This window comes from Melanotaenia boesemani, chromosome 12, assembly GCF_017639745.1.
Source record: "Melanotaenia boesemani isolate fMelBoe1 chromosome 12, fMelBoe1.pri, whole genome shotgun sequence".
Classification (NCBI taxonomy): domain Eukaryota; kingdom Metazoa; phylum Chordata; class Actinopteri; order Atheriniformes; family Melanotaeniidae; genus Melanotaenia; species Melanotaenia boesemani.
Window position 1 is genome coordinate 20,636,743 of NC_055693.1, and position 14,853 is coordinate 20,651,595.

Here is a 14,853-nt window from a genome sequence, read left to right on the forward strand (position 1 = left end):
AAAAACAAGTAACAACCTAATAACATTACTATTTGTGGTTCTGGGGAGCTTTTGTCAGTGTGCCAAGCCATATTCCTCTGTTTTCAAACTGTACATGTTTATGTGTGTCAACCAGTTGGTCATAAAAATGCTATATAGCACCCTGTGAAACACTGACCTTTACAGAAAACCAGTGATCTGTTCTAAACAAAGTGATATACTGTGTGCATGTTGGTTCTTGAACATGTGTGCACATTTAGCCCTGTGCACAATTACATATTTTATGGGGTTACGTGCGCGTACACTCACACAAGTGTGTGACAAGATGTACAGCCAGAAACATTCTATCCCACCAGCCATCATTAACTCTGATATACAGCCAAATGTCGTTATGTATGGTCGACTGCATGATTTACTGTTGGAGACATAATGGAGTGGCTACTGTAATGAACTTGCGGAGTGTTTGATGTACGGAACTCCGCTGGAGGGAGAAAAGTAAATACTATGACTGTGATGGCTACGATTACAGTGATGATGATGATGAAATTTCTCTCCTCACTTGCTAATGCAAGTGTGATTTCTGAGGGGTGAGGACAAAAAGAAGGGGAGGACAAGAAATAAGAGGAGATCCAGAAAGCAGTTTGAGTGGATGATGGGAAAGGAAACAGAGGACAGAATGCAATTATAGCCTGCTGCTGTTGCTAACTTTGATGTTTTGACAGTCAACCTGGAGGCAGGTTGTGTCGATGATGATGATTATGAATGGTGATGACACTGATGATTGAAAGGTTCACAGATTTTAATGGTGTTTTATTATTAAAGATATGTGGAGCCACAGGGTGTCAAAGTAGGTCAACCATCCACCCGGCACTGGTTTAACTCATAGTGTAGTTAAGCAGCATCCTGAAGGGGCATAAGTTAAAAGACCAAAAGTATATTGTCTGTCTCCAGAATCATATGACTGAGAAGGAACGAAAGGAAAGGCATTTTTAGAGGATGAGGAAGGAAAAAGGAATAAAAGAGCATTTAGAAAATGACCTGGCAAATAAAGACGATTAGGATCATTTAGGAGCATGAAAATAACAGTAAGGAGGATTGCTCTATGGTGAAGCAGAAACTAAAAGTGACGTTCTTTGCTTAAACTTTAGGACATGCTCATCTCTTTGTTTTATAATAAAAAAAATGCATAATTTCATATATATCACTATTGTTATCATTACACAGCACAACAGCCCACAGTGACAGGACTATAATATCACTTTTGCCCTTTTCTCTCTTCCCTTCAAACCACAGCTGAGCTTTCCATTCTCGAAATCACAGTCTGACTTTGCCCCCTAATGGTGTAATGCTTTAACTACCTTCCTGAGAAAGTTTACTTCAATGCTCTGCTATACATAGAATTAACATTACAAGAAAAGAGAAATATTCTTGTAAGTCTACCTTACATGTCTAAATCCAAGCAAGCAAAACTCAAATAATAGAGATCAGAGACAAAAGCAAAACCATAAAAAAGTTAAATGAAAACACATTTTGCAAAAACTATGATTGCATTACAAATGCTTATCATGGTTGAAAAAGAAAAAGGGCACCAACAAAATAGATCCTTCATTTTTTTAATAGAGAGCATAAACAACGGACCGTAAAGTTGAGCTGGGGTGAGGCGTACCATCAAGAAAACGCAAGACTGGCTTTGAGAAAATCCTGTTAAGATTCCTGGAGGGATTCAGTCAGTCTGAACCTGAATGCAGCAGAGCATCTCTGGAAATATGAAAATATCTGTGCACAGAAGCTCCTCATTCAATCTATTAGAGCTTGATGGATTCTGCCAGGAAGAGAAATGTAACCAGAAAAGTGTTGAAGGTTAAAAGAAAAAAACATTCTCAAGAACCGAGGCTGAAAGGAGCTTCAGTCTGGCAGTGAGAAAACGATCTAAAGACTAATAGAAATGGAATATTTCAATGTTTTTGCTTGATTATGGAGTTTATATAATGATTAAATCCAATTCATTGAACTCAATATAGTTGAGTGTTACACGTACCCCCCCCAAAAAAAAAACAAACATGAAAAAAAAGAAAATAAATTCTTATAATCTTAAAAACTAAATGAGCAGTTAAGACTAGTCAGTTCACTGAGTCATCTGAAATCCCCTTGTTGATTCAAACAAAGTTAAATTAATTATGGCTGATGATTGATACATCGTACTTCTGGATTGTGTTATTTTTCATTTTAATATTTCACTTGAAGAGATGTAATATATTTCAATTTCTCTCTGTGTTTCAATATATAATCAAATATATTATACAATGTTGTTCAACAGAAATTTTAAGTAAAAGAGCAGAATGTTGTTATGCAAAAATTCTAGCCATTTTTTTTCATTCATGAGCCTTAAAAAAAAAATCTGAAATTGCTCTATCCCGGCAAATTTCTGTCAGAAGACCTCCCTCCAAAGAAGTTTTTAATCTTAAAAATGTGTTGTATCTTCTTTGCATCCACAGAACGGAAATGTCCCACAGCAGGGCTGCAGCCAGGGTCTCCACAGAATCTTTTCCCAAGTCATTTGGTTTTGAACAACATCTGTGTTGGCCTGGGAGGGAGAGCCATCAGGCGTCTGTTCGTTTGTCAAAGTACGTTTATGTTTCTCCACAGCTTTGCCAGTCTCCTCGAGGATCTCAGCATATCGAGGCTCAGTGTCAGGAGTCAGTGGGCGGGACTCGGAGGGATCATGGAAAAGGTCATACAGGAGTGGTGGGTTGTGGTGTGTCACATGGTCCCCGTGACACAGGCAAACTTTAGTGTCATAACATCCACCAGCTCCCGGGGGTGAGAAGTTAGGAGTGAAATAGTGCACCTTGAAGATGGAGTCACCTGAGTAGAAATACAAACACAAGTGACATAAATACTCAATATTCAAAGCCATTAAAAAAGAAAATTGAGAAACGTAGAAACTTTTTCTGGTAAAATGGATATGCAAGCATGCAAAAATAACCCTGCAAATGTCATTTAATTGTCATTTATAGAAACAACCAGGAAGGCCTTCATCTTTGCCTGATTAAAATCTTTGTATGAGTAGCCGATCACCAGGCTTATCCCAGTAATTGACATCTAGTGAATCAGATCAGCTTTTTCTATTGATTAAATATACAGTATTATTTCATCTTTATCTAAGTTTTAATTATGAACAAACACAGTCTATTTAAAAATCACATGGAGCCTGAGTTCGCTAGCCCAGATCCAATCAGTGAAAATAGGAGATATAGTTTGGAGATACTGGTATGTATTAAACTTCTCTTAGTTTGCAGCCCATAAGCGGCATCTGCTGATGTGATGCCTGCACTTTTAAAAAGGAGTCAAAAAGTTGCAAAGTTATTAATTAGTAACTTGTATGAATGCATAAAGGGGTAAAAAAAAAAGTAATCTCAAACAGTTTAGGCAAAAAATGAGTCCACATTAAATTAGCACGTAAATGGTAGTGATTTATTTCAGTGGGACCTCTACAAGTAAAAAATCCTGTGAGCAAGAATACAGACTCAGTGAGGTTAAAAAAAGCGAAGCATACATCCAATGAGCTTATTAGAATTGTCGACCCTAATTAGCTTCTCTGTTAATGGGTACACCATAAGCAAATGCTTAAATGGAGAACAGTGGCAATGAATACTGCAGAAGAAGCTGTTGCTCTCCAAAAAGCATCACTTAGTGCCATTTTATCATATAACAGGGCAAATGTAGCATCTGTGTTGGAAAGCTCTCAGTTCAAACGTTTCCAAATGACTTTAACAGATTTCTCAGTTCCAGTTACACACTTGGCAGTTTTTTCTCATTCTACAGTAATTAGAGTGGAAAGAACAAGAAAAGCAACACTGCAGTGAAACTACACCTAAGGAATTAAGTTTTAACACAATGCAGCACACATTCAATGTGTTAAAGACTTAGTTATGTTAAACTGTATAAATCTAAGTTTTATCTTTGGGCTCTGTCTGGTTAAAAAATGACTAAATATACAGTTTGTTTGGGTTGAGAACTGTTTTACTTTGACACATTTACACTCTCTGCTAGAAACAGATCATGCCTGAGAACATTTATGAATAAATATTCTTGTCGGTGTGTGTGAACTTACTGCCAGGCGGGTGCCAGCGTACTGCGTTCAGGTAGATGCCGCAGTAGTGGAACATGAATTCATGCTCTGATCGCACAGCTTTCCCCTCCAACAGTGGCATGAGGTTATATCCATCTAAATACCTGAAAAAACAGAGGAGAAACAGATGAGATATAACTTAATTATCTACATATTAAGATTTAATAATGATGCAATAAATAGGAAGGAAATCTTGGTTTCTTCCTTGATGCATATTGCTGTGTCTGTTTAACATTTAGTGGTGAAATAGTGAAGTTAAGAGTGATTTTAGAACCAGACTGATTCAATTTTGGTGTAACCACTTTTTTCTTCAATGTTTTGTAACCATCCATCTTTAAACAACTGTGGATACCTTTTAAAGAAAGATTGGGAACTTTAGGAGGTTCTGTACCTGTCTGGTTGTGTGTCCTTGGCTAAATATTTCAGTGTGGGGTACAGATCCATGAGGCTAGTGGGTTCATCCACCACTCTTCCTGCTGCTAGTCTGCCAGGCCAGCGGAAAATACCAGGTACCCTGATCCCACCTTCCCAGCCTCCCATAGCCTTCCCACCTGGAGGTTGTACAATGTGAGACATCACTCAAATATCTGTGACAATGTAAATAAATAAAACAACAAAAATTATTAGGGCTAGGCAATATATCGATATTTTCAAATATACTGAGACTTTTTCCCACGCAAAAATGAAGGAATATATTTATATCAAGTAAGCTTGTTTTAAGTTAAAATTATCTTTTCTTTTGGCATTTTGCACAACTTTATTTTTCTTATGGTCATTGAAAAGTATTTTTCATTCATTTTGAGCATTTAATTTAATATAGTTTAATATATTTCAGCCAACTGTTTTAATGCATGTCTGCTGTTAATCCTTAATATTGTCATGATCTTGGTCTTTCTTGGTAGTTTTTCTGTCAGTCATGTCTGGTTTTTTTTTGTTTTGTTTTGTTTTTTTTTTCTGTAGTACCTTTCTTTGTTAGTTCTGTTATTGCTTTCTGTCCTTAGTGCACCTGGTTTGATTTTGCTGATTCGCTTTACCTATTCCTTATTAGTCCCTCATTGTATTTATGCCCCTTGGTTTTTAGTTTCCTTTGTCAGATCCTTGTGTTTTTTTCTGTCATGTGGTTCATTTCAGTCTGGAATTTTGGATTAAATAATTTCTTCCTGCATTCAATCTGCCTTCTGCCTCTGAGTCCCTCTGAGTCCCACATTTGGGTCCTCACCTCTGCCGCACCGTGACAAATATAAGGGTATTTAACACTCAGGGGTGTGAATTAGAACGGTCTCTTTGGTTACTTGACAAAGAAAACATATTGAGATATATATCAGGATTCAGGTAAAAAACTATATCAAGATATGAGGTTTGGTTCATATTGCCCAGCCCTAAAACACAATATTTACCCTTATATATACTGTTCCAGCCTCCTTTCTGACCAATGAGTGAATCAGAATCCTCCAGATGTCCACCATGGTCTGATGTGAAATACATGAGGGTATTGTTGGCTAGGCCGAGGGAATCCACAGTCTCTGTCACCTTACCTAGAAAACAAGGTAGATTGGTTAGATAACATGATGCAAAATTTAACTCCATAAATAATTTAAAAATCTGTTGTTTATTTACCTTTTATACATTTAACCCATATTTGTAGAACTAACAAAAAAAATAAATCAATAAAAATACGAGACTGTGTCATTAAGGCCCACCAACAGTTTAAATGCATGCACACGTTTGCTTTACATCCCTCACTCACCAATGATCCAGTCCACTTCCTCTAGGTTGTCACCATAGCAACCATGGCGACTCTTGCCAGCAAAGGCTGGAGTTTTAAACAGCGGCGTGTGGATATGCGCCAAAGAAAAAAAGAGGAGGAAGGGATGATCAGCGTTCCTAAAGAGAAAATAGGTCAAATATTATCTAATCAGCCCAGACTGTCTGTTTAAATATTGCTCATACTGTTGCTGAATCATGGATAATGGGTGCTATTCTGTTTAAATCTGTCAGCCATAACCAACAATGTGCCGGTTATGGCTGACATAACAAGCCCAACCAGCACATTTTTTTTTTTGGAAAACCTCTACCGATTGGTTACCTTAAATTATGCTACACTGAGCAGCAAAAGTATACTAAAAAACACTGTTTAGTATACAGTCCTGGGGGTAGCTTTGCCTGCAGACTTCCAAGACTTCTAAAACGTGGAGCTAATTCGCCTTCAGGTGTGATACCTCTGAGGGTTGTAATTTACAACAAAGTAAATCTCAAGGCACTTTCCAGACATCTTTGATGTCCCAAAGACTACCTATGAAAAGGAAGGAAAAACCTCTGGCAGAACACGGAACAAGGAGAACTTTTCAAAATGTCAAAGGATAAATTAACAAGGCTCCTAAAAAAAGTTTCTATATATTATAAAAAGGTGCAAAGCTTCCAGCATATACACTGGTCAAATGTTTGCCACACTACGGGTCAACTAAAGAAATCAGGTTATTCTCGCAAATAACTTTCCACTTTGTATCCACTCTATTCTTATCCCAGTTACCACTGGACAAAAGGCAGGTTGGAGGATCGCCAATGTATCATAGAGATTGTGATAAATGTTTAATATTTCTGTCTTTTGCACATCATTGCTCTAATGTGTAAGAGGGTGTGTAGAAGACCATGTGTCTTTGTGCAAGCAGCAATTCACCTTCTCTGATGACGATTACCTGGTGTCTGAGGTCTGTTTGCTAACAATGCTACCGCTGCTTGTAGTGCATTTACAGCTGGTCAAGGTCAACAAATGATAAGAGAGTAAATGCTCCAAGTCAGCTTGGAACCTGGTTGTAGCTTTATTGCTACGTTTGAAATTTGAGGACAAAAAAGGGATTGTTTAAAAATAATGAAAACATACAAAAATTAAGTAAAACTACTGAAAGAATATCTAAAAATGAAGAGCTATGAAGTCATATCAAAGATGTGCAGTATTGTATGATGAGGAAATCGCAGCAACTACTCTGCCGTAAGTTCACCATGAGAGAAAAAGACTTGGCATTGTACTTGTTATCTTTTAAAAAGTGTATTTCTATGTGTCAATGAGCATCAGGTAAATTTCTGGAGGAGACACGAGTCAGATACCTTCAGCTAGCATTAGCTCGCGACCTTGTGGGAATACTAGCACTAGACTAACACCTTCAAAGAGATAACATTTTTATTACTGTTTATTTTATTGAGAACCATAAACTTGACCTTCACCACATTGTTCCTTTTACACTAACTGTAGTTACAGCTGAACAAAACGGTTTCTACAGCTTATGCGAACAAAATTAAACCTGCAGTGTTTGGTGTCAATAAGTGTAGAAAATAAGCTGCCAGAAGGTGTAGATGAAATACTGTTTATCCCCCTTAGATAACTGGAGGAGATGATCGACCTGTATTTCTTGTAATTATTATGTAACACAGGCTCACAATAGGTTGAGTTGGAGGGAGTAGCTGCATCACCTGACCTGATCCAACTGCATCTGCCCTGCTCATGTAAGAATGTAACGCTCTGCACTGCTGGCAAAACTAAAACTAATTCTTATCAGCACACAAAGTCTCTAGACTGTCAAGCATTGTGTCAAATAAGTGTCTTGCAGCGTCATATTTAATAAAGTACAACCTTATACGAACAGCATTAATCAGTTAGGGAGTTAATACTATGATGGTTGAAGCTTTGGATGGGTTGCCATTGGAGAGAGATTGCAGAGACAGCTGGGGTTCGTTTTTTTATCTTTATCCTTAGCTGGAACTTTGCTTCCTTATACTGCTCACCACACCCTTTTTCCTAACTATTAACATCAACCGTCACCTAGCACTGGCAGTGTGGTCATTGTAAGGTGAGATCAATTACCATACTTGTATGAAAATGATGCCAAACATGAAAAACTGGTTGCCTTTGAGGCACAAATTTGAAATAAAGTCAGGTTAAGAACCTATACTACTGCAAAATAACCATGACTTCATCTACATAATGTACCTTTTGCAGTTAACGTTCTCATCTCTCAGACTGAAAATTGTAAGCATTGTTTGGGATAAAATTCACTGAACTGCATTTAACTACAGAAGAAAACATTCAGCTTTAAGCTTGGGCGGGTTTAATCAATCAGAACAAAAATCACAAACATGCAAGAACGCAGCAAAGAAAAGAAACAACAGCATTTGTTTTACTTCTAGATTCTTTACCTCTTTATAAAATTTTGGGCCTCTCCCAGCAACCGCTGGGGCAGCGTCTCCACTGTCATGGGCTGCTCGATCACTTCTTGGTTCCTCATGATGATACAGTTCCAGGTTGGCAGCAGCATAAAGGGGACATACCACACAGCAGCTGCTATGATGCTGAGAAAGAAAAGTGCTACCAGGAGCCACAGTCTGACTTCAAGGAGGCCACATACACGGACACACACCTGAACATACACACAGCACAGACACACACACAAAAACACCTTTAGAAAGATAGTACTCAGGCAGTTTCCTAATTAACTTGTTTGATACGGTCAGATTTATGGCTCAGCTGTTACTGCTGTGATATTTGGACGCCTAATAATACTAAACTGTGACTTGGAGTTAGATGCATGTGCTGTTCCATAATAAAGCCACTAAATGACATCACAAACCAAGATAGTTATTTCATTTAACTGATCAAGTAATACTCTGTGTTTTTACAAATAGTGTTATTTTGTAGTATTCTTTGAAAACACTTTCATTGGGTGCAGTACTTTATTTTGTGCCAATGTATTTTTCCTCATCAGTATTAATGTTTGTTTTGAATTTCTACAAACGGGTATCTTTGCTTGCCAAGTTTTCACTGAATTTCGGTGTCAGTATTGTTGTCTCCCTTAAGGCAGGTTTCTGACATGACTCTGAATTTCACAACTACAGCTAGTGTTCCTAATCATTTAATTATCTTTCCAACCCTTTGGCGCATGACTCAGCAATTATGAATCAGTCATTTTGCTTTGGGACAAATGGCATGACAACGGGTTGTTTTCCAACTTCCTCATTGTCTGGCAACAAGAACACATCTTGTTTGCTTTTGTGGTTACTTTTACTTTTTTCAGACTGTATTCCTCTATAATATTTGTACGATCCAACTACACCTTGATGTGATCATTATGTGGAAGATGAAGGAAAGAAAAAGACAAAATAACACTTACCATTGTGACTAGACCAACTCCAAGAAACAAGGTAAGATTCCAGAGTGCATGGTGGAGGTCCACTAAGACATCACTGCCCTCTCCAGGTATACAATCATTGAACAGAGTGAATGGCAGGCCATAGAAGTAGCTGAAGCCATGCTGGTTGGGGTGATGACAATGATCTCCTCTGTATTTACAATTCACACCCAGGTGCCATTTACCTGCGGTTACATGAAGAGCCAACACAACAAAGACATATCAGAAATAAAATCATGCACACAAATGAACAGTTCACGGTTTAATAATCTTTCGTCTTGCACATATTTGTCTAGTTTCCTTGCTCAAAGCAATCTAAGCCACATGCAAAACTACTGTTTTCATTTACAGCCAAGTCCTATGAAAAATGTTGACGTGCCTTCTGACGTCCTCAAATTGTCTTGATGTACAATATAAGCTTTTCACATCACAATACAAATCTCAAAAGCAAAAGACCAAAGAAAGTCAAGCACAGTCAGATCAACAGGTAATACTTTATACTCAACCAGAAGTGAAAAGACTTTGGTCTCCTGAAAAGCTGATCACATCTCACCTACTAGGCCAGTAGTGTACCCTTGTTGCTGTAGCCTCTTAGCAAAAGTTGTCTCAGTGGGTGGAAGTCCCCCTGAACCTCCAAGGAACAGCAGCACCTGGACACGGCCCATGCTGACCATTCCTAATTAACAAACATACTAACGAATATTAATGGGGGGAGAGGAACATATAGAATTTGGATAAATCAAGAAATACTTCAGAAATAGACCCTGAAAAAGACTATTTGGCCTGAATTTGTTATCGTGAGACCTCTATTACCTGAGCGAAGTGCATAACGGCCAGTCATAAAAGCAGCCCGGCTCGGGGTGCAGAGAGGAGCTGCTGCAATGTGCTGGGTCAGCTTCACCCCCTCAGAAGCAAGTCTGTCAATGTTAGGAGTCCTGCAGGGCCAGAACAAGTATAATAAAAATGGGGGGAAAAACACAGAACAGGTATGCACAAAGAAATAATAATACTTATATTTTAATAATAGTATTGGAAAACATTACAACAGTCATCTGCAAGACATACCTGATGGTATCATTACCATAGCAGCCTACATCACCAATCCCAAGGTCATCCACCATCATCACAACAAAGTTTGGTTTTTTGTCCACCACCTCCCCCGTGACATCACTTCCTGCTGCCAGGAGCAGGGAGAGTAGATATGCCAACAGGGCAGACCTAAGCAGAGCATTAACAGGGATTCCGGTTAATAAATCTGGCTAAAATAATAACTGCGTTTAAGAGCTACAGCAGTACCGAAAAGCTTATTCATCACATTCTCTAGTGTCAGATTATAAATTTTCAAAGTTATTCTAAAGTGCAGTTGAAATTTATGGTCATGCAAAACTAAACATTTTGTCTCTGACCCTAAAATTGTAATCCACATCTTTCTACCCCCCCCCCCCCCCAATTTTTATTTTAGCTGCCAATTACTGTGTGTAGTGAAGGAGATACTGATTTTCATGGCTCATGCGGGTCATATTTTACTTGAAATCACGAATACTCGATTTCTTACTGAGACTCTGTTTTCACTACGTTGTTCTAATTCGTGTCCAGCATTGGCGATTAGCAAGGGAATAACCACTATTTTGTAACTTGTCTTTGTGGGTAAATGTAGTTAGAAGTGTTATAAGTGACTGTTGCGAAAGTCCGCACTTTTAAGAAAGCAAACCCCTCGAGTTCACGTTTGTGCATTTGGTTGCACCTCTAAAAATGAGTTGATTAAGCTGGTTTTTACCACAGTTATTACAGCAGACAATGAATTCGCTGTTGTTTTAAATAAGCAGACGGACCTTGCAATTTGAACTCACCTCATATTTTTTCTACACACTACCCTGATTCATGAGTGTTCCTTTGTAAGAGTCCCGCCTCCGTGACTTTACAGTAACATCTGGATTACGAGCGCACAACATTATTTACCTTAAATTAAATAGTAAAAGCGCCTCAAAAAGCTGCACACTCAGTGGAATTTGACCATATTGTAGTAATAGGAGCCATTTGTTGTTTATTATTGGCAGTAAAGAGGTACACCAAGTTTTAAATGGCAGCCAAAGGTGATGTAGGGCATTTAGCTTGGGTGCGGAGGATGTTTTTACCGCTTTCACTTTTTCGTTATTTGGACCTTTATTTCATTATAAAAATGTGACCTGCCATCAGCACATACCATTCCAAATAATTTAAAATAAGCAGTAACTTCACACAACATGGACAGCAGCTTTTCAACAAATTTTGATTTTTTTTAACAGATCTCTCCCCTCACCCAGCAGAGTCGCTAAATGCCATAGTCATAGTCATGGTTCTGCACTGCTTGGCTTAACTCACTGCTGCATAAACATTTATACTTTAGACTGTAAAACTTGCTATTAAGTGTTATCAGTGTTTTCCATGTAGCACAATTCAACGACAGGGTGATTCAAGGTGCTTTACAGAACACAAGAAGCATAATTTAACAATAAAAACAAAAGAAAAAGGAAAAAGAAACATTAGATAAAAACAGTATAAAAATGATCAAGTTTAAAAAATCAAGCTTAAAAGAAAGAGATGCAGATTTGGACTTTTTCAAATTAAAACTATTGAAATGCTGAACTCAGCTTCTCCATTTCTGGTTCTGACTCAGATAAGAAACTGACTCCAGATGACCTGAGGGTTCTGGTAGGTTCGTACTGGATCAAAAGGTCACTGGTGTATTATGGTCCTAAACCATTTAGAGCTTTATACACCAGCAGCAGAACTTTAAAGTCTATTCTCTGACAGACAAGCAGCCAGGGTAAAGACCTCAGAGCTGGACTGATGTGGTCCACTTTCTTTGTCTTAGTGACAATAATACCAATAATCAAGCTGACTAAAGATGAAAGCATGGACTAGTTTTTCCAGGTCCTGCTGAGACATTAGATCTTTTACCCTTGATATATTCTTAGGGTGATAGTAGGCTGATTTTGTGATTCCCTTAATGTGTTTTCAAAGTTTAGGTCTGAGTTCATCATTACACTCAGATTTCTGGCCTGGTTGGTGGTTTTTAGGTGTATAGACTGAAGCTCTGTGGCGACCTTTAATCATTTCTCTTTGGCTCTAAAGACAATCACCTCAGTTTTGTTTTTGTTTAAAGCTGATAAGAACAGTTTTTTTGATGATCCTACTTAGAAACTGAAGATTTGGCCTGTAGCTGCTCATTTGTTTCCTGTCTAGATTGTCCCTTTTTAGCAGAGGTTTGATTAGAGCTGTTTTTAGAAGTTCTGGGAAAACGCCTGAAATTAAAGACAAGTTCACAATCTGTAACAGATCTGGCTCCAGAGTCTTTGAAACCTTATGAAAAAACCTGTGGGCAGGATGTTTAAACAGCAAGCGATTTTTGCTGTTAATGGGAATAAACGGTGTCATGGTGTTAAAACTGGTTTTCAATGGACACAGTATGTCTCTTGAACCTGCTGTTGATGAACCAGCTGCTTGTCTGATATTCTGGATTTTGTTTGTGAAGAATTTGGCAAACTCATTGCAGGCCTTGGTTGTGTTGGTATAGAAAATAAATACATTACACATATTTTTACTTCCATGTGATGCTTAACCAGCACAAGTTCAGTTGATACTGAACATTTGTTAGAATTTGGTTATCTATACTTGGGGTAGCAGCTAGAGGGGCAAGTCAGATATTTGGGATAATCCATTTTGACAACCTGATGGATCACAAAGTTTAAATTATGCTGAGATGCAATCTCCTCATTTCTCTGATCTCATCATTCCTGGGGGCTTCCAAAAAGCTCTGAGACACAGAATTTATTTAACATGTAGTGAGCGAAAGTAATACCTTGACTGTTACAACGTAAAATACATTATACATACATACATAGATACATAGATTTACTATTGTTTACATCTTTTAAACACACAACTTCTACCTGTAAAAGAGACATTTTACACAAAGGTGTTATTAACTTTGGCAATTTTATGAGTCATTTTGTGCTGTGGAAATACCGACACAGCTCAGTGTTTTTTTTTTTTGTTTTTTATTTTGCCTCAGCAGTGAATGAACGTCTAATTTACTTTAATCAGATAAGCTCCAATAGTCATGATCACGTCCCTGCTGCACTCTCAGTGCGTAGTTTAAATGTTTGGCTTTGTATGTGAGCAATGACTGGCAGTTAATAAGTATGTGCACATGTTCAGGCTTTAGGCGTGTTTGTGTTTTGCAGGAAAACCATACACAGGTTCCCACACTTCTTTTCTTAGGCTCCAGTCAGGAGAATCTTTATAGACCTGTCAACATAAATCATTCACAAAGGCTGAACACTTTATGTGTGAGTTTCAATGTAGAAATAACTGACATACCGAGCATTTCACATCATGTCTTCCTGACTCATTTTCTGTTTTTCTGTTTTTTGCTTGTTTGTTTTTTTTTTTTTTTTTCCTTTTTATCCAGGTGAATCATCTTTCTAAGGTTGCAGGCAATTCAAATCTCACAAAAATGGGTAGACAGACCGACATGTTTTAGCAATAAAATTCACATAAAAATATTTATTTCTACATCATTTGTATATGTAAAATCTGTTGTTGTTCATGGTATTAAAAATGTAGCTGGCAACATCATTGTCAGTTGTTTTAGTGCTTTACCCTGTTAACATCAGCATGCTACTAGCATTACTGAGACTAATGGAAGAAATGCAGTTAGCTGATACACATGGTAACAGTTGAAAAAATTTGATTTATTGACTATATGTGTATTCTAGGGAGGCTATCATGTCCAAATTGAAGGAAAGATTTACAAATTACAACTCATCTTGATGGAACATTCTTGTACAGGGGTTTAATTTTAATTGGATAAATGCCTTAGAAAAAGTTTCAAACAAAGATATAGCAAGAATATTAAGGGTGGACAAGTAAATATTTATGAGCCCAGCAACATAAAACTGTTGGGAGATTAGTATTGGATGATCACAGCTCCTCTCTATGGTAAAGGAAAACTATGTCACAATATCCAGATGTGGTATCTTTACCCAAGGCAATGTTTCAAAGGAGCAAATACAAAAGCTTTAATTCAAAGTACAAGCAATTAAACCTTGAAAAATACATGCCTGATAAGACTTAGCTGGAAAAATCTAAAAAGTCCAAATCAGTCGTTCAACAGCATTTTTTTGGATAAGATCTAATTGTGTCAGCTGACCTGTTAAAAAAAACTAAATGCCTTGGAACAGCAAATGTTTGTACCAAACCTTGCATAGAATAAAAGTGTTAATATTCTGATTAATTTACCATGTAATACAAGACAGATGATATGTAGGAGTGCACACACTGCTGAGATTCAGCATAATTTACTCAAGTTAACTGGACAGTGTTTAAGGTACAGAAAATGAGTATTCTGCAGTGGATTTATCTGTACTAGATAAAGTTGTAGTTTATTTGCCGAAAAAGCTAAAGACCTATAAACACCCACTGACAACAGCTGTAGTAGCCTAGCAAAACATCACTAAGGAGAAGATCCGTTGTTTAGTGATGTTCGTAAGTTACAGACTTCACTGAGGCATCGAATAC

The 14,853-nt window shown here is 37.6% G+C and overlaps 1 protein-coding gene across 2 annotated transcripts; it reads right to left on the reverse strand.

Annotated features, from left to right (window-relative positions):
- Window positions 1-1,578: 1,578 nt before the first annotated feature.
- On the reverse strand, window positions 1,579-11,231 carry arsh (arylsulfatase H). 2 transcript variants are annotated; one of them, XM_042002298.1, is made up of 11 exons: window positions 11,142-11,231; window positions 10,357-10,509; window positions 10,105-10,226; window positions 9,845-9,967; window positions 9,274-9,476; window positions 8,303-8,523; window positions 5,859-5,995; window positions 5,509-5,646; window positions 4,503-4,662; window positions 4,094-4,215; window positions 1,579-2,844 (listed from the first exon to the last, which is right to left on the reverse strand). In XM_042002298.1, the coding sequence occupies exons 1-11, from the start codon at window positions 11,144-11,146 to the stop codon at window positions 2,441-2,443; spliced, it is 1,788 nt and encodes a 595-aa protein (XP_041858232.1). In that variant the 5' UTR covers window positions 11,147-11,231; the 3' UTR covers window positions 1,579-2,440. The 2 variants fall into 2 exon arrangements, with proteins under 2 accessions (XP_041858232.1, XP_041858233.1); XM_042002299.1 differs by lacking the exon at window positions 11,142-11,231 and adding an exon at window positions 10,987-11,109.
- Window positions 11,232-14,853: the final 3,622 nt, after the last annotated feature.

What these genes read in the sequence shown, in the direction of transcription:
- arsh (XM_042002298.1), bottom strand. An exon ending in AAGGACACACAACCAGACAG is followed by an intron (nt 4,216 to 4,502) that starts GTACAGAACCTC and finishes CTGTTTTTTCAG; the next exon opens with GTATTTAGATGGATATAACC. An exon ending in ACGCTGGCACCCGCCTGGCA is followed by an intron (nt 2,845 to 4,093) that starts GTAAGTTCACAC and finishes ATTTCTACTCAG; the next exon opens with GTGACTCCATCTTCAAGGTG.